Source organism: Ictidomys tridecemlineatus, chromosome 10 (genome assembly GCF_052094955.1).
Source record: "Ictidomys tridecemlineatus isolate mIctTri1 chromosome 10, mIctTri1.hap1, whole genome shotgun sequence".
NCBI lineage: Eukaryota > Metazoa > Chordata > Mammalia > Rodentia > Sciuridae > Ictidomys > Ictidomys tridecemlineatus.
The window spans coordinates 10,219,486-10,239,012 of NC_135486.1; the positions used below are offsets into that span (position 1 = coordinate 10,219,486).

A 19,527-nucleotide genomic window follows, 5' to 3' on the forward strand; every position below is an offset into this window, starting at 1 on the left:
TGAAGACTGTAGGAAGACAAGGTAACCACGTCGTAATGCATAGTCTATCTCTGGAAGGTCTTGGAGAAAACGAATCTGAAAGATGGGAGGGATAGATACAGGCACAAAGAGGATAGGCAGAGTAGGCATATGGCAGGGCTCAGAGCCAGACATTTGGGGGATCAAGGGACCACAGGTTGAAGGCAAAGCACCCTATATGAGCCCACCACTGCCATCATTAACTGTGGAAGATAATCCAGGGGCAGCAGTGAAGTCCCTCAGAAGGGTCAGTGGGGATGTCCATAGTCAGGGGATGCAGCTTGTGGTAGACTTCACCTCCTAAGCTCCAGGCCTCCTCTGTAAACAGCAACAACAATCAACCAACCAAAAACCCCAGATGGGGTGAGGCGGTGCCTGCGTCCTGCTTTCTACTCCAATGACCCGTGTTGGAACAACAGAAAAAGGAATCGTGAGCCGTCACCTGGCGCTCACCAGGGCCTGGCACTGTCTAGGCCTTTACAAACATTAACTTTCAAAATCCCCACAACCCTTTGAAGTAGCACCATGATTGTCCTTTTTTAGCATCTGTCCCGGCCACCACTCCACTTTGGAACAGCAGATGGGGAGGTTCCAGTGCCCGGAGGAGGAGGGCAGATCGGTGCCCAGGGCCACAGGAGCTCCTGGGATTGCATAAGGAGGGGGGAAGAAAGGGCGTTGAGGACATGGTTCTGATCTGCATGGAGATGAGGTTTTAAAAGCTTCAAAATACGCCACTTTTCATTTCGAGGTTCTATTTGATCAGCAGCACAGTCTTCCTCTTTCCTGGCGATGGCCCCTGACCTCAAGGGAGGCCACAGGGCCAAAGGGCCTCCCTGGTCCACACACCCTGGCCCTGGCTTGATGGCACACAAGGCCCTGGGCCAACCTGTCAGTTAGCCTGTCTGGACAAGGAAAGTGCCAAGGACACCAGCTGCAAGAGGGAAGGCTCTGCCGCTGGCGGAGGACCCTGTCCTTGACAAGTAAGGAGCTGGTGTCACACCCAGAGACCTATGAAAAGTTGTAGTCACCGGAGAGCCCTGTGTATGTGAGCGCTGTGGGTGTGATTTTAAAGCTTGTCACAGGACTTGAAGTCCTGTGCTTTGTTCCTGCCCATGAGGCCAGGGCTGGGTCTGTCCAGCTCACCGGAGTTACACCCGTCACTGTGCATGGACATTTGAATAACTGACTGTTTGACGGACAGAGGTGAGCGAGGATAAAGAGCCGAGTTCCAGGACTCCACATTAGAACGCCTGCGTCTCACTTCTGCCTTCTTTGGAGTGGCCTCCAGAGAGCCCCTTCACCCTCTCTCAGCCTTGCCTCCAAAAGGTCTCAAATTAATGTAAGAACTTTTAGTAAATAGCAATTATGATTAGCTCTTTCCTTTGCATAAATAATCATTAATATTGTTGACCTGATTCTCTGCAGTGAGAATATCTAGATCCTCCCCAGTTTCTCGTCATTTCCTGACGAGCAGTGGGTGGTCCGTCAAACGTAGCTTACTGGTCCCACGCCAGGCCTGGGGGTGAAGCTGAAGGTCATGTCACAGAGGCTGGGGATGACAGTACCAATAGACATGTCACACCTGCCTAGGTTCACATGGTGGGGGCGGATTATGGATCTCACTGCCGGAGCTAAGGGCCCTGGTGAGTCAGGCATTTCCAACGAAGGGCCGGAGGCAATCATTGGTCCAAGCAGATAGCATCCCTGCATCCACTCTGACCTTAAGAATATCCTGTCATTTCTATTTCTCCTGTCTACCTTCCCTCTTTCTAGGAAGAAAGGGTGTTCGCATTAGGATATTATGGATGACAAGAACAAATAACACTCCTATGATTTTTTTAAAACACTGACCCTCCTCAGATTTATTCAAGAAAACATCTCCTCAATAGAGTTGGCCAATTAACCACTTAAATGGCTTGAAAACTTATTTAATGTCACTGCCTAATCACTTTATGAAATGTCACTGCTCCAGCGGGCAGAAATTTCTGCTTTATACTCCACTTCTCTCAGGCTTCCCTCTCTTTCTGAAACACCGAGCTTCCATCCAGAGACGACTGGAATCTCAGTCCTCTCGCCTTAGGTGTGTGCCCTGGTATTTGCATGATCCTGTGGATCCTGGGGATCATCTCATCCCATAGATCAACTTACTGATGCTGAAAGGAGGCTCCCGAAGGACAGTGCCTGGCTGAAGGGGACCAGCTTGTGAGCGCCAGGGCCACTGTGTTTATAGCTGTAAGTCGTGTAACTGCTGCAGCCAGGGGTGGGTGGACCTGGCTCTGCCACTGAGACACGTGACCACACGCACTTCACCGTCCACATCCCAGCCTCAGTGTTCTCACCTCTTCAGGGGATAATTTTATAATCTGTTTAATAAGCTGTCACTGCCACACAGACATTCAATGACTTATACTGGTGTTGGTTAGTAATAAGCAACGTTAGCAATTAAATTAATTACAATAATACTGTCACACCCATAGGTACAGCCCCTCTTCTGTAGAAGTTTTCTGTGTGAGTGTGTGTGTGTGTGTGTGTGTGTGTTGCTGGGATGGAACTTCACCCAGGCCAGGCAAGTGGTTTCTCTCTGAGCCACTCCTCAGCCCTGGGGTGATTTTTCACTGAGGAAGCCTCTGTTTCCACTTTATTTGCCAAGAGTGAGCGCACAGGCAGCTCAGGCCCGCATCCTAATTGCTCCTTCTTTTGACACACCGAGTGTGAGAGGAGATGGCCAGCCATGGTGGGGGCCGGGGCCCAACAGAACCCCTAAAATCTCAGCCGGGTGACAGTGTGAGCCTGGCTAAAGCGCTACCGTGTTGAAGAGCGCACACACTGCTTGTTGCCCACGTGACCTGGTCTGTACTTGATTCTCTCTATTGACAAAACTGTGACCCACTTAATTCATGGCTTAAAGAGCAGATTTGAGCTAATGTACTCAGCCAAGGAAAACCCACGCTCGTCTCGCTCGTATCTTTGGTGTGAAGCCAGTTTATTATTTTGCCTAGGTGGAACGCGGCCTCAAGGACAGTGAAAGTAAAGGAAATCCTTTGGTTTTCGCAAGTCGGTGCCTGGCGTTTTCGCCAGGGAACTAGCCGGGCCTCGTGTTAATGTGCTAACATGGGGCGTGGGGCCTTCCTGCCCGGCGGGCCCTAGGATGAGGAGGGAAATGGAAGCCTGACGCGGGAGGTGCTAACTGTTTCATCCTGTGCCCGTTAGCGTGCCACCAGACGTCCTGAGAAGGAGACAGTTCAACTTTGTTGGACAGGTTGCCGTTCCGAAATTTAGCGACATTATTTTACAGAATAAACAGGAAATGGCCAAAAGCTGTTCTCCTTCAAAGGCCTGATTTTTATACAACTGTCAACACAGCAATTATTTTGTCTTTTTTTTAAGGTGAGGGAACACGTTCTAGAAATTTTATTAAGAAAGTTTTGAAACCTGTTTAACACTTCTCTTCCTGAAAAAGAGATTTTTAAAAAATTTTTTTTAGTCAAAATGTCTTCAGGTCCTGAGGAAAACCAATGAAGCGGAAAGCGTGTGATTCCAGGGCCAGGTTCAGGAGGGGAGCCGCGAGCACTGAATTCAGACGTTCCTGCTGCGCTCAGCAGACTTGGCCCAGCAATCAAAACCATTTGATTCTGAAGCTGATATTCCTATAACCAGGCAGGTTCCAGGGCATTGTGAGCTCTGAAAAAAGCATAATTACAAACAAAGAATGACAAGAAGCGCACTTCATATAGCTCCCTTCTTCCCAAGATTCTCACGAGTGCTCTCACCTGTCTCCAGGAGCTGATGGGCGAGGTGATGGCTTCCATCTCACTTGGAGCCTGGGAGGCCAGTGCACCCTGAGGTTAACCGACTAGGTGTGGCCATAAGCCGCCCCTGGCCCACAGTGCCCCCTGACATAGTGCATGGAATTGAGGCATCAGATGCATGTAAGGGCCAACTCTCTGTGAGATGAAACGCCAAGAACAGAGAGGTGGCCTCCAAATTTGAAGGGTCTGTAAGCTATGAAGGGAGGGTGTGGAGTGAGGGCCCAGTTGGGGAGAGGATCAATATCCCTTTGCTCAAGAATCTACCATGCAAGCTTTTTCTCATACAGAGAATAATGGCTCATTTTCTTCAAGGAGCAAGAATCCTCCAGGGCCAGGCCTTAAGCCCTAATGGGAGAAGGTGTAGTTATCTTGTATGTGTCTGCATTATTTTTCTATTGCTGTACAATGAATTACCACAGACAACAAATATGCTATGTTTAATAGCATAAAACAATTAATTGCAAGTTTATTATCTTGTAGTTTCGGTGGATCAGAGCTAGATTCTTAGTTGAGTCCTTTGTTTAGGATCTTGCCAGAATGGAATTGAGGTGTTTGCCAGGGAAGGGCTTCTCATTGTCGGCTCAGGGTCCTCTTCTAAGCACACGTCGTTGTTGGCAGAATTTCTTTCCTTGCAGTTATATGACTGAGCTCCTCATATTCTTGCTAGCTATTGGACGGAGATAGCTAGATAGCTCTCGGCTCCCGGAGGCCACCTGCAATTCCTTGCTGTGTCAGACACAGGCAGGACACAGCATGGCTTTTGTTCTCTTGCAGGCCAGTTTGAACTTGACTCTTTGACATTTCACCGTCTTCTAAAGAATCACCTGTTTCAGTCAAGCCTACCCAGAATATTGCTCAAAGTCATCCATAAGTCTTTGTCCTGGATGCCATCACCACCATCTAAACTCTAATCTTCCTGGACTTTTTTCCGATGCATTTGGCAAGCATCACATGGTAACTCAAAGCTGTTCTGATTATTAACCTGATCACAGCAGCGATATCTCATCTTTCTCACAGGCCCCGCTCACACTCGGCAGGAGTGGGTCGTATGAGGCATGCACCATAGGACGTGGGATTCTTGGGGGGCCACTCTGAGACCTTGCTTTCCATACGTCCTGCCGCCCATGTCTGCATTCCCACTTTCCTGTGTGTACTGCTTTGGCCTCCTGTGTCAGATAGCCGTAGCCTCCCAAATGAGCCCTCCTCCCCACTGTCCATCAATATGCCTTTAAAAGACAGAGCAATGTGTTATACGAGGAATTAATCACTAATAATAGAGTTTTAGGTAACATAACGAGCCCTTGCTTTTATATTGTCCAAACTTAGCAGAGTGCCTGGCACTTAAGAATTCTTAATTTATGGGTCTTCAGTAGATGAATATGTGAAAGATTAAATGAGAAATACTTTGGGCATCCTCATCAGATTTCATCCATATAAAAGATGCCTACTCCCTCCATATGCAAGGATGATTCCTCCTTTTAGTTTTGAATCACTTTTTCTTTTTCCTGGTAATGCATGCTTATTAAAAAAAAACACACACACACACACTTGGGGATTTTCCTTCTATGATTTTATTTTTTATATTTAATTTTTAATCCAAGTGGAACTAAGTTCCCAATATATGGATAAAATATTCCATCCCTACCCAATTAGTCTGTGGTGCATTTTTTCTCCCTTGTATACTAAATTCTTTATATATAAAGCTTCTCTCTGAGCTGTGCTATTTCATTGGCCTGCTTGTCCAATTTGTGAGCCTATTTTAATTATTAGAATTTTCATCCTGTTTTAAGATCCGTCATCGTTCTTATTTTTCAGCCCCTTCTCAGCCAGTTCATTAAGCGGGGGTCTCTCTTGCTGCCTGCTCTAGCTCCGTAAGCAGTAGAGTACTTTTTGGCAAGGTCTGAACAGGGAGCCCCATCCAGGTTTATATTCTACCCCTGTTTTCCGTTGATCCCCCCCCTTTGAGTCCCAGGGAAATGTGAACTTACAATAATAATAACAACAAGGCCTACATAAAAAATCTTACAGTGAGAGCGAAAGTGACTTCTAAGAACAACCCACCATGCAGTAGGTGCTTACCTCCTCCCAGCTGGAGGGGAGGGTACTTTCTGAATGTCCAGCCCTCCTGCTCCTGTCCCTCCATCCTTATGAGCAGGGACTCTTGAAAGTGTCCTGTACAAATGCTCAGATTCAGGCCAACCTTGTGCTGGGAGTTCCAGGATTCAGACCTGGATCCAGTGTCTGCGCAGTTCCTTCAAGGTTCCCTTTGATCCTGGGAACCCTGGGGAACTCGGAAAGAGGCATGGATCCGGTGGTCTTTGCCTGCCCTGTCTGGAAGTGTCAGGAAATTTACCCCCTTGCCTTATCCCCAGGGAGCCTGCCCCTGGGCTTTGGCAGCCAGAGAGGGTCCTCCAGCCATGAACGACAGGTACTGGGTACTGGAAGTCATTCTGGCACACACTGAAGTGGTGCTGGCGAGGAGACGTGGACAGCACTGTGACAACATGTGCTGGAAATTAAAGATTGAAGGGTGATTACAATTCCAGGCAGCTCCACAGTACTGAATGAGGCCTGCACCTGCCTCGAGGTGGATAAAGGTGACTAGTTGTCCTTAGACAATGTGCAGCCCTGGAAATCAGGCCTGTGGTGAGGGACGATGCAGCCAGGAACTACCAAGCCCAGAATCTTCCTTTTTCCTGGTGTCTTCCTCCAACTCAGAGAAGCCAGGGCATGCCCTCATTCGCTGCTTCATGGAGGGGGTCTAGGGCTGCTCTGTGCTCTAGGGGCTAGTCAGAAGGAGACAAGAGTGAGATGTGGCTCTGGCCTTTGTACCTCTCAGCTGCACGTGAGAGAGGGAGCCCCGGGGATACCCTGGCAGCTGTGGACCTGGTCCAAAGATGGCAGCATGGCAGTCTTTTATCCCATTCAAACTCCATCCTCGCTTAGCCTTCAACAAAAGAACAGCTGGAAGTCCCACCCTGGAAGAGAGCTTAGATATTCTGGAGCCAACCTCTTTATTTTCTAGAGGCTACAATGAACCCCAGACAGGAGAGTGGTTGGCCCAAGGTCACCCAGCTTCCTAGCAACAATCAGACTCGACTACCTTTCTGCCCTCCCAGTCTCCATTGGAAAAACAGGTTGCTACTTGCAGCCTGTGAGGTGGCTATGGGAACCTGTTGAATGCTTTTGAGAAAGACAGAAAGAGATGGTGTTGGGGTGAGTCAAAGGAGGAGGCATGGAAGCAATATGACATCAAGGTTACAAGCCAGACCCCGAGTTCGAGTTCTGGTCTTATCACTTTGTGCATGAGTGGACTTGAGCAACTGCCTTCGACACTCTCAGCCTCCTTTTCTCATGTCTAAAATAATGGCAATAGTGTTTCCTCAGGGACTTTTTGAAGAATTAAGTAAGATGATGTACCTGGAGTGCTTGGTTGGCTCCAGGCTGGGTGTCACTAGGGTAAAGGATTTCCATATTGGCCCCGAACAACTGTGTTGAACGCAGGCCCCCAGGGTAGCACCAGGTGCCCACCTGACATGTCCCTTTGCCTTTCTAGTTCCAGAGCCCTGGAAGAGCGGCAGAGTGGGAGAGCGTGGCAAGAGAATGAAGAAACCAACCGCCCCGGAGAAGCATGAGGTGGCAGTGGGGCACTCGGTTTAGAGGGCTTTGGCCGGCGGCCCCATGGGCAGCGCTGCTGGCACTGGGCCTGCCCGGCTGGGTGCTGGCCGTCTCGGCCACGGTGGCCGCCGTGGTCCCAGAGCAGCATGCTGCCTCAGCTGGCCAGCCGCCCCTGGACTGGCTGCTCACAGACCGGGGCCCCTTCCACCGCGCCCAAGAGTATGCCGACTTCACGGAGCGCTACCGGCAGGGATTCACCACCAGGTACAGGATCTACAGGTGAGTGGGGACCTCCCGGACCAAGATGGGGCCTCCCTCCCTCAGAACACAACCAGGCAGGTTGCCCAGTGTGCTGGCCCGACGGTGACAGCAGCCAGAATGCCCTCCAACTGAACTAGAGGTGACAGCTGGAGGACACCAGGAAGGAAAAGAAGCCACCATGTTGGTTTTTAAAACAGAAAGACGAAAACACAGACAAGCTGGAGAGCCTGCCGATGCCTCCTGGGGAACTTAGCAAAAGGGTTTCTATTTATAGGTTGTGCTGCTTATAAATTGAGGACAAATCAGGCGGCATGGAGTCAGCATGTGGCCCAGGCTGCCGTAGGAGGTCAGAGTCAAACGCTGGGGCCCGGGTTTTAACTAATGGGTTAGATACTTTTATGAGTCGTAATTACTTAGACATGCAAATGAAGGAAGGGACGTTCAGGCTCTGGCCTTGGAGGTCTGCAGAGCTCTGTGGGGTCAGGGGCAGACCTGCCCCTGCCTCGTCAGCCCCCAGGGCCCAGCAGCCTGTGCATGGAGATGGGTTGGACCTTCCTGGATGCTTAGTCCCATCTCTGTCAACACTGAGTCCTGCCGGGCCATCTGATGTGGGATAAGCCAGGTATCTACTCCGGGCTGCTGGGCCAGGGCCTCCAAAGTAGAATGCTCCTCCAAGTTCTCCCCCTGGGTGACCCCCACAGGTGAATCCCTGATTGCAAACTCCCCCGTGACCTCTCTGCCCACCTGCCCCTCGGCCATGCTCCTCTCCCTCCTCACCTTGTCTGCAGAAGAGAGATCGTCACATAACCCTGGGAGCTTCACTGAACTTTCTTTGTTCAAAGATATTTATTTTTTAATTATAAATTAGTTGCTTATGCAAAAAAAAAAAGGGGGGGAGGTGGGAGTGGAGAAAACATGAAAAAGCACAAAGAGACAAAAACACAAAACCACCCATTCTTTTAGCATCTGGAGTTGGCTATTGTTCACATTTGAGAATGTGCATTTTCAATCCTGTGAGCAGACTAATGTTTGGGGTCTCTGCGAACTTTGCGTGGCTTATGTAAATCACCCCACTGAATCCTTCCAACAATGCTTTGTTAGAAGAACAATTATTTTCCCTTTTCTAAACATGAGGAAATTTAGGCCCAGAAAAGTTGTGCCACTTGCTGAAGAGCACACAGCAAGTCAATAGTGGAACAGGATCAGCCCCCAACTAGTCAAGACTTCAGAGTTTGAGTTCTTAAAGTAGAGACAGTTTTCTGTTTCTGGGAGTTATTTTAACATCTGCAGTAACCAGGCAACCTATTTAGGTTAGGACAGGGCCTCAGAAATAAGTTCTAGGAGTATTCAGCACTGAAGATCCCCAAAGTGTAAGAGAGCAACTGTTATGCAGGGCACTGGCCTGTTTCATAATTTCCACACTTGACGGAGACAAAGAGGCCGACACAGATATTTGAGGGTTTGGTACCGCGTGGGTCCAGAGGTATATGGAAATGAAGTCTTGAGCTCAGGCATGGCCTGCCCGCCTCTCCTTCACACGGTGCGGGGCTCCAGTCTGGTCCAGGAAGGGATTGTGGTTCACGCTTCCTGCTTCAGTGACTCTGGTCCTTGTCATCCTCCAAAACCTGCAGCATAAATTCACATCTGACCACTGAGGACGGGAGAGGCCAGCTCAGCCTGGGACTGTTCACACCTGCTCAGGTGGAAGCAGATGAGAAGAGCTACGGAGCAAGCGAGAATCCCACCTTCAGTAAACGTCTAAGAATCTAGACGTGTGCCCCCACAGTCTGCTGATGAGGCAAATTCAGAGTGATCCATCCCTTATCAAAGAATTTATTTTTCCATCCCACTGGGCAGGGGGCTGGGATCAGAAAAATCTACTCTAGAATGTGCTAAGCAGAAAATTCTTCCTGTCTAGTGAAATAAAATTCAGGGCACCTGAGAATATTTGGTGGATCCCAAATCTCACAAAAACATTGTTGTCACAAAAATAATTTTTTAAAGTGCATTGGAAGTGAAGTCAGGCTGAGGATTTTAACACCCCTGCCCGCTCCAGAGGGCTTTGGGAACTCAGGGAAGGAACCACCAGCCTCCTTCTCCTCTCAGTAGGTTTTTTTTGATTTTTTTTGTCACTAAGCCCCGTCCCACGTCTGGGCAGCCTGACAGCCAGTTAACGGCTGGGCGGCCGCTGGGAGCAGGCCTGTGGGGAGCGTCCGTAATCACTTCTGCACCATCAACCGTTCTATCAGTTGGTAATGGTTTTCTGATCATTTAATGTGACAAGCTCTTACGCGGTGCCATTCTGTTTCTCTGGGGTCAGTTATTGCACATGAACCTGTACTTGGGGAAACAGTAACCAGTCATTCTGACAGGAATGCAGGGTTCTGATTTGTGACCCTGGTGGAGTGAGAGAGGATGGTCACACACCACTGCTCCAGGAGCATTCTGGGAGTTTTGCCTTTGGTTGTTAAGCAAAATGGCAGTCCCACCAGCACACGTAGCACTGTCTGTGTTTTTCCACTGGGAATTCTCTTACCCCTTCCCCTTGGTCTTTAGGGCCAATGGCCTCTGGCAAAGTCGGGACCTTGCTCACACTAACTCAAACAGGGCACAGAAAACTGGCAAAATATATACTGAGTCATCCCGCAACCCTTCTCCTACTTTCGGAAAGGGCAGAGGGAATCAAGAAGCTTACAGAGAATACCAATAATGCTCTTTGAACAGATAGCGGGTCTCAGGCTGAATTAGTATTTCATTTCATTCTTTTGGCACCTGGCAGTCAGATGATATCCCCGTGTGCCTCTGTACGACACCGGGGCTGGACTCGGGTAGAAAAGAGGGAGACCTCCCTGTGGGGCTGGAATCCTTGGTGCGGAATCACTCGAAACTCTCACACACAGGACAGAGGCCCTTCACCTGCTGTACGGCAAGGTTCTCATATTGAAGCCCCAGTTCCACCTTCTCAGCTGGAAATCTGGGTGAGCCCTGGCTTTGAGGAGGTGACTGGTCATTCTGGACTTTCTCCAGCCTCTCTGACCGTGGCCCCTAGAGAGCGTCATGTTCTCCTGTACGTGTTTGTATTCCAGTCGGCCAAGGGGCTTCAGGGTGAAGAATCTAGAGCCAAGGGACGCGGGTTCTATCTGGAGCACAATTACCTAATTTCCTTGTTTCCCATTTTCCTTACTCGTAAAGTGAGGACGATAATAGTGCCCATCTAATGGACGGATGGGGTGATTAAATGAGCTAACTGATGTGAGGCGCTTAAAACGGTGCTTAGTAAACATCACTTATTATTAGATTGTCCTCAATAAATACTAGACTATGCAAGCATGGGAATGCAGTGGGAACCAGGTGTGCTGTCTTTGCTGCACTGTCTACTGACCATCTATATTAGGAGAACTGTTCTCTTGTTTGCCTTTTTAAAAGCACATTAACCCTTACCCCTCAATCTGGCTCTTCACTGGGAGAGGAATTCAACTGCAGAACCATTGACTCCTCTCTGGGGTATGCTCTTACTGGCTGCAAGGTCTGGTGGAGGAAGCAAGATGGTTTCCTGCACATATTAGAGCTGCCATGAGTCACACTCCTGCTCCTAACGTCAGAATTGCTTAGAGACTGGTCTCTGTTGGCGCCCTGGTTGGTCCCAGGGATGAAGTGCACAAGCTCAAAGTGGTACTCTTAAGAGGAGACAATCGGATCTCCTAAAGAACAGGACGGGCTTGGGCATCTCACCCAGCAGCTCTGTGACTCCATTGATCTTCTTCAGCCTCCCACATGTCCTCTGGCCCCATCAGACCAAGAGCTGAGCAATCAGCCCACTGCTCAGACACCATCCTAATTGGTTAGTGTAAGAGCTCTCAAGTAGAGATCCTCTCTCCAGTTCCATTTGTGACCCCAACTGCCTCCTCCCTAGCCCCCACTACAATAAATGCTTGAGGAACCCTCACAGCAGGGCTACAAGGCAGATGGGGGCTATTAGGGTCTAAGGCAGTGAGACAGAGTTGTTCAAGGTCAGAGACTAGCCAGGCACAGCCAGAAATAGCACTCTGGGCTCCTGACTCGGAGTCTCCTGCTCGTTACTCCGGGCCACGCCACTTCCTTTTGACTGGTAAGTGCATCTTCATCATCACACGCAGCCTAATCAGGCACCTAAATTGAGCTGATGCAAATGTAAATATGGTTTCTCGAAACACTCTAGCAGTAATGTTCCATTCTCTCTTTGCTACAAATCAAACTAATGAGCAGTCTGGCTTTTTTTTTTTTTTATTTCTTTTTGTATTAAGGTTTTAATAGAGAGATAATCATGGGATTGGAAAAAATCCAAGCCACTACGATGAAACACTCAAAACTCGGAAAGAATAAATTAAAATCGAGAAAGTTAGAAATCATACAGAACAATGCATGTAACATGGCGGTTGGGAGGAAAGCAAGGCTGGGTGCCTCCGGTTCTACCTCCCTTTTTGTTTTGGAAAGGGAGGGTCTGGGGATGCGTTCGAAGTCTTCAGGGAACAAATCAGAAAAAGAAATTAAATAGATATCTTCATTGACAAAAGGGGACATTGTGTTCTGGGAAAAGTTTGCTAATTTTAAGAACCCAGTAGAGCCAAGCTGAAGGCCAAGGGGGTTCGGGGTAAGTGGGGGTACAATCTGAGGGTGGGGTGAATGGCCGCAGTTATCAGGGCAAAAAAAAAAAAAAACTCTCTACAGGCTCCAGAGCAAGGACCCTCAAGAAAGACAATCCGTTTGGAATTTGACAGGATGAAAAATAAGATGTAGTGATGCCTCAGGTGTGAGGGAAGTGAGAAATAGAAGGAACCGAATATCAGATCCGTACTGTTCCCTGGGTAGTCTCTGGACCCGCAGCAGCAGCAGCAGCAGCAGCAGCAGCAGCAGCAGCAGCAGCAGCAGCAGCAGCCGGGCCTGAGAGCTTGTGAAATGTGCAGAACCCCAAGCCTCGCCCTACAGAGTCAGAATCTGCATTTGAACAGGGTTCCCTGAGGCCCAGTGCAGCATTGAAGTTTGAGGGGTACAGGAGACCTGGGAGACCTGCTGAGATGGGGAGGGAGCAGGAACGGCCAGGGTGGGGGAGGAGAGAAGGTGCCGGAAGGCAGCACCCCCATCATGCACTGAGGCAGGAGACGATGTACAGGGGATGTTACAAATGAAAGAGGAGAGGAGTCAGGGGAGGTTAAATTTAGGAGTTATTAGTACCAAGACGCATGAACTCATCAGAGTACTTAGAGCAGCTGGGGGAAAAGTTTAAAAGCAGAAAAAGCTGCAGGGCCTCGGAGCAGCCCGTGGGTGCCTCCTGGGAGATGGGGAGGTGAGGAAGCGGGAGCAGCTGTGGAAGCAATCACGGGAGGAGCTCCAGAGTCGGCTTATCATCCGGACCACGTCTCACCGACTAACAGATACTGATTTGGATAAACAGCCAGCCCTGGGAGAGGCACCATCTCCAATTAAGAGATCACAATCCACGTAAATAAAAGGCAACCAAAGGCAACCTCGGTCTGCTTAGGTAAATCCCAGTGATGTCTTAGACGTTTGCTGCAGCTACTAAACAAGAGAGAGGCGTGTTATCCTGCGACTGCAGAGCTCCTCCCGGGAAGCCAGGGTTGTCAGGTGGATGGGTTGGACGAGGAAGGAGAGATGACCAGGACCCAAGAAAACCGGTTGATCTCTGAAATTCTCACTGGATTTCCATTTTAGCTGCGAGGGAGTTTGTCAGGACAGGAAAGAAATGGTTCATCAACTGATATTGTGCTTCAAGTAAGAGCAAAATGCTGGGCATGCAGCTCAGTGGTAGTGCTTGCCTAGCATGCACAAAGCCCTGGGTTCAATTCCCAGCGAGAGAGAGAGAGAGAGAGAGAGAGAGAGAGAGAGAGAGAGAGAGAGAGAGAGAGCCAAATTCAAGTCAATGTTGCAAGGATAGGCTTGCAGGTCTGGTCACTGACACTCTTTCCCAGGCTGCAGGTGTGAGTAGGTAGGAGAGGGACGGAACAGAGTGGTTAGAAGTTGCTTTAATCCAGAGTCCAGTGCTGGTGCCGTCCCACTGACATACAAATACCACTCTAGATCGTAGACCTGGCTAAGGTCTTTCCTTCACCAAGAAATTTCATTGCAGAAGTGTCTGAAAGATGAGAACTAGAATATCCTGGTCTGGTTGTGGAGACACGTCATTCCTGGCATGGAAACATACCAGCACAACAGACTCCATGAAATCCCTGTCACAGAGACGCACAAAGAACTAAGTGGAAGAGTGATCTGCTCTCTTGAAGCCAGGAGAAAGGGCGCCTAGACAAACAGCTACAGTTCAAGAGTGCAATTAGAGGAGGAGTCGTTGTTCCTTCAACAAGTGGCTCCGTGGCCAGCTCTGCTGAGGACTTCACTAGATTCCGAGAGGAGACCAGGAGCCGGGTGGATAGAGTCCCAATGAAACTTCCGGAGAAGTCCACCTGAAGAAAGTGCTAGACTCCTGTACAGAAAACTAAAGGGCCATGGACAGGCGAAACCTGGCGGGTGGCTGGCCGCTCTCTAAGGCGCATGGCGGACACAGCTGCAGGATATCGGGGTGCAGAAGTGGTGAGGTGTGTTAGACTCAGGTATGAATATGCCACCGTGAGCGCCACTGTTCTGCACAATTCCCATGCTCTGGTTTTTAAAAAGGCGTGGTCTAGGAAAAGAGCAGTCGGCCCCATGCTGGTAGAACGAATGCCAAGGAGTCCCTCCTTCTCCTATCCTTATCCTATTTCTCCAAGATGCCAGAAATGTCTCTGAACCCGAGTTTTTTCGAGGGTACAATTTCAAAAAACTCTCACACAGAAGGGCAGACTATTTCCCCTTGTCAGGGGTAAATAATATGAAGTAAAAATAGTTACGTGTCTAGGGCAGGTAGGACCAAAGGTCCTTTCCCATTTTTACTTTGGAAACATGGAGTGTAAGTACTCACCCTGTGAGAAGATGGCAAGTGAGGGCTGTAAGATCCTGTAAGGCCACGGTTCCAATGACAACCTAGCATCATCCATGCTTAAAAAACTGATTTAAGAATAACTTTGCTCACCATGAATTGCTCATGAGGTCCTCTCACAAGTATTTGTGGTGCACCTCCTTTGGGCAAAGCATTATTCTGGGCCCTATAGCAGGACACAAAAGATGAAGAAAACAGGCTTCTACTGTTTTCTGGGGGGATGAACATCCCTTTTGAGTGCTAACAGGCAAACCTGAAAACACAGCGGAATATAGCACCCCGAGGACCAAGGAGAAGACGTTTAATACCTTCTCAGTGACCAATGGACAGATGTGGACCCTGGGTGCGAGGTCAGGATGAACCTCAGCATGCTGGTCTCAAGTTCCCCCAGGCAGGACAACAGTTGCCCCCAGTGCTTTCCATCTTTGGGGGCTGTACCCAGATTAGCCAGCCTGGTCTGAGATAAGATTGCAGAAATGGGCTCTGAGGAGGAAATAAAAATGTAAAAGTAAAAATGTCCTAGAAGTGAAGGGAGCTCAGGATGGCCTGGGGGAGAGGGGAAGCCGGGCTTTGTTTTCAGAGGAGATTTCATGGAGAGATCTTGAGTCAGTCAAGCAGAGAAAAAGAGGATTAATTTTTGATTTGAGAAATAATTAATTTTATTCATGAATGAGTTGCTACTTAGAGACCCACACTTGTACCAAGGAGCCAGGAAGGCCACATTGGGAACCTGCCACGGCACACGCAGGCGGATGGGGACGCTGGCTAGTCATGTGCTCTTTTTTTTTGTTTTGTTTTCTCTTCAAGAGAAGAGCTTTTTCTGGGTCAGAGATTCTCACTTTTTTTTTTTTCCCTTTATTCAGCTTCTGCCACATTTCTCCCACCTCAGAGCTTCCCACATCTCCCACAAGAAAATTATTTCAGTCCATGGAGCTTGGAACAGTAAGTGGCACGTGGCGTGGACTTTTGTCATTCAGCACGTTGTTTAGGGAGCAGCTAGGTGTGCTGCTGGGCGCTCCGCAAGTGCTGGGGACCCCGCTGGGCCCCGGGGAGCTTGGCCCCCAGGGAAACCCCAGGAGGGGACGGGGCTGAGGTCTGTGACGTGGTGAGGGGGCACGTGAGAGGAACCCCCCCTCTCCTCCTCCAGCATCAGAAGCAGGCGAGATGTGCACCGGCTGCTGACGGCCACCAGGCCTGCAGAGGAAGGGGTGGACCTCAGTGTGAGATGGGGATCCCAGTCCCACCATCCACCCTCGCCCGTCCATCGACTGGCCCCACCCCAAGGGAAGCCCCTGGAGGACACACCCCTGGACTGCGTGGGCAGGAGGCTCCGAGGACGCGCACTCAAGGGGGCCAGCAGCAAGAGGGAGGGGACCACCAGAGGGTGCCCACTGAAGGGCGTGTGTGTCCCAAAGACCAGGGCCCTGGGAGCGAGGGTCTCAGGCAGCCTCCCGCAGACCAATGGAGCCGGCTGTCCCCAGGCTCCCGATCTCCCCCTGTGCAGGGAAGCAGAAGGGGCAAAGAAAATAGATGGTTCTGAAAGGGCAGAACCGAGGAGGCCAAATTTCTGTTTAACTTAGGGAGAAAGCAAAGGCTTGTCTCTACGCTAATATTAATACATTGATGAATAATAGGAGCCAAAGAATATTGAAGGGTCATCATAGGCCTGACTTTCTACCAAGTGCTTTATAGACAGGACTTTAAATCACTCTAATAGGAACGCCACAAGGGTGTGCTCTCCGTCACCCACAGTATAGACGGGGACACTGGGTTTTAGAGGGTGTCACACATCTGGGAGGAGGCACCGCCAGTGCTTCACCCATAACATAGAGGACAAATAAGTCGTCTGAGCCTAGGGCACTTAGCGCCCTGACAGAAAGGGTCCCCTGTTGTACCCAGCTTCCTCCCGGCACCCCGACAGATCTTTGGGATGCAGAAAACAGCTCCTGGGGGCTGGAAGGGGGCTCAGCCCACTTAGAGACCTGGCAGTGTTGTTGTCTTTTTTCCCACTAGAAGCCCCATCTGCACTTGGGCTCTGGGGAGCCCTGAGTGGGCGGGAGCCCCAGATGGATCTTCCTGAAACGCTGTACTCGTGGCGAATTCCGCATGTGTTGGCTCTGCACCCAAGGTGTGTTTCTCCGAGGATGCAGTGTAAATCGAATTTCTGTAGATCGAGTCCTCCACCGGAGGGACACTTAATGCCATTTCCAAGATGCAATATCTTATTTCTTGCCTGGCAGTGGTTTAAAAAATTCAGTGTTAAGTGAATCCCTGGCCCCTGACTTTAGGCTCAAGTAGGTTCTGATTTAAAAACATTCGTGTGCACTAGGAAATGTCTTCTATTTCAAGGAATATTTTTTTATAAAGCCAGAGAAACCCGCAGTGCTGCAAACAACTATTTATTGGATGACTTTACAAATTTGGATTTTTTTTTTTTACAGTGACAATATTGTTATAGTCTCTGGGACAGTCCCACTTGCTGTCACATCCATGGCATAACTTGTAATCAGATGAGGGAGTGAAAAGACCAAGAGGCTGGGACTCCTGGATCGCCTGGAGGATCTGTGGGCCTAGAGGTGGGCAGATTAGGGCTGCTCTAATCAGGGCACCTTTAGGGGGAGATGCAGGAATCTGCTTGGGCTTCTCAGCCATGTCATCCCTCTGTCTGGTTTCATGCTCCACGATTCTGTCACCCCGCCAGGCTCTCCCACTTCTCCAGAAATGTCCTCTTTCCCCCACTTTCCACAGAGCAGACAAGCTGTGGCCACCAGAACGAGTCCCTGCGAGGCAGAATCCTCACTGGCCGGGCCGGAGGCTCTGCTGGGGGAGGAGGGGCAGCCCCAGCCAGGCTGCACTGAGTCCTTGGTCACCAGCCCCGGGACCTGGGAGGATTCTCATTTTCCCTGTGTGCCAGGAGAGCCTGGGCCTCACCTGGGGACATGCCAGTGACGGAGGAGGGACAGGAAGGAAGGCTCTTTGGGGAGTGCCTTCTCCCGGCTCCACAGAGGCACGTCAACGCCACCCGCTCCCAGGACGTGGGCCACAGGTTGGTTTACTAGTAACAGAGTAAACGTGCGCCAGGAAGCCAGCCCAGAAAGAGGGCGGGGCGGGGGCGCCGGGAGTCCTGCAGCTGGCCTGGGCATGGACATGGTCTCATCCCAGAAGGAATGTGACTGGAGGCTGGTCCCAGGTCCTCCCGCCCTGGGTGACCGCTGCACAGAGCAATGTGCGTCTGGGGCACGCGTGTCACAGCCGGGCCAGGAGATGAAATCCAGGCCTCTCTTAAGAAGAGGCAAAGACAGCGTCCATCCGGGTGCTCAAGGAAGGCCAGCGACAGGGGACAGCAGACCAGAACCAAGGGACGCCTGGATCTGCGGATTAGAGGGAAACTTCCGAGTCACTGGGTCCCACCCAAGCTGACAACCCTGTACCGACCCCAGAGGGGGACAAGCAGCCTTGACTTGGGCGGTTCCTGCCATCAGAAGCCAACTTGGGTTCAACAGCCCCAGACACTATAGAGATCTTCCTGACCCGGGACTTCACCTGTGGGTGCTGACCCCACTTTCTCATCTCTACAGCAAGCCATCTGCCTGTCTTCACAGCAGGTCTCCAGACATTCGAAAACAGCTATTATTCTCCCAGAGTCTTAGGGCTGTTCGTGCTCCGTGACTCCCCCAGAGCTGCTGCTGTCCCCTTCCCCTCCTCTCACCTGGCCTCTCGTAAGCTGCCCTCATTTTCTCCCCCCCCCCAGCTCTCCCTTCTCCATCTTTTTTCATAAAACAGATCTGTGAGATTTCTCTTGACATCCCGTTTTCTCCTTCAACCGATTCTAGTTCCTAGGGACCTTCCTTGCCGGCTCACTTTTCAAACTACTCCAGAATCTCGTCACGCATCTTTCCCGGTTCCCTGTGTCGGAGTTTCTCGGGCCAGGGATCTCTTGTCCCAGCTCCTGGAGCTCCCGGTGTCCTGGGCAGTCTGGGAGATGAAGCAGGGCGACCGTGCTCTGGAACCAGGCATCGGCTCAAGGAAAGCTGGACGTGTGTGTGGAGAGGTGTTTAGACAATACCCAGTTCCCCTCTTTTTCCTCAAGTGAAATGTAGGGAAACCCTGACTTTCATTTCTGGTCTCCTCACCTGTTCGGTTTGACTCTGTCCCTGGTTTAGTTTCTGTGGTGACGATGGCAGGAGGGAGTGTCCTGCTCCCTTTTGCACTCCCGGCCTCCGTGCTCTTCGCCGGCTCCCACCACGGTGGCTGGAACTCTGGCCCCGTCTGCACAGTGTGGCTCCCACCCCAGAGCTGCCTGACCCTGCGGCCTCTTCCCTCTTTTTCTGGCTTCATCATTTAACACCTGAACTTTTCTCCAGTTCAACTTCCCTGAAGTTTACTGTCCGTCCCTCTGTAACCAAAGGATGAACCCCCAACCCGCTGACTCCGCACGGCCACTTTGAATCCTCCCGCTCCTCTTGTGATGAGTGGTCAGTGAGCACCGCCACCCTGTCCCCAGGGTAGGCCCCGTCCAGTCTTCCTGCTTCTCCTCTGTCCCAGCCCCAGGAACATCGTCAGGTGCCCCTCCTGCCCTGCTCCTCCTGCACAGCTCCTTCCATTGCCTCGCGGCTCAGCTCCTTCTCACCTTCCAAACCTTTAGTACCTCTCCCTCTGACGTCCTCCCCCCCCCTTCCCCCGCCCAGGACACCTCCCCCAGGACGGCCCATTACTGCTGCCTGTGATGGATCCCCCCACTCTGGTCTTCCTCTGCCCTAGAACTTCCTTGTGCACTTGTTGGTCTCTGCTCCCCCCTTAGCTGTGAGTTCCTTCAGGCAGAGGACACGTCTGACCTCAGCTTCCCGCCCCCAT

At 50.6% G+C, this 19,527-nt stretch overlaps 1 protein-coding gene across 3 annotated transcripts in view; it reads left to right on the forward strand.

Annotated features, from left to right (window-relative positions):
• Window positions 1-19,527, forward strand: part of Brinp2 (BMP/retinoic acid inducible neural specific 2) — a 102,104-nt gene that overhangs the window by 51,090 nt on the left and 31,487 nt on the right. For all 3 annotated transcript variants that reach the window (XM_040278095.2, XM_040278096.2, XM_005319769.5), the window contains exon 2: window positions 7,384-7,724. In XM_040278095.2, coding sequence (XP_040134029.2) covers window positions 7,459-7,724 — 266 coding nt within the window. In that variant the 5' untranslated portion in view covers window positions 7,384-7,458. The remainder of the gene's footprint in view (window positions 1-7,383; window positions 7,725-19,527) is intronic.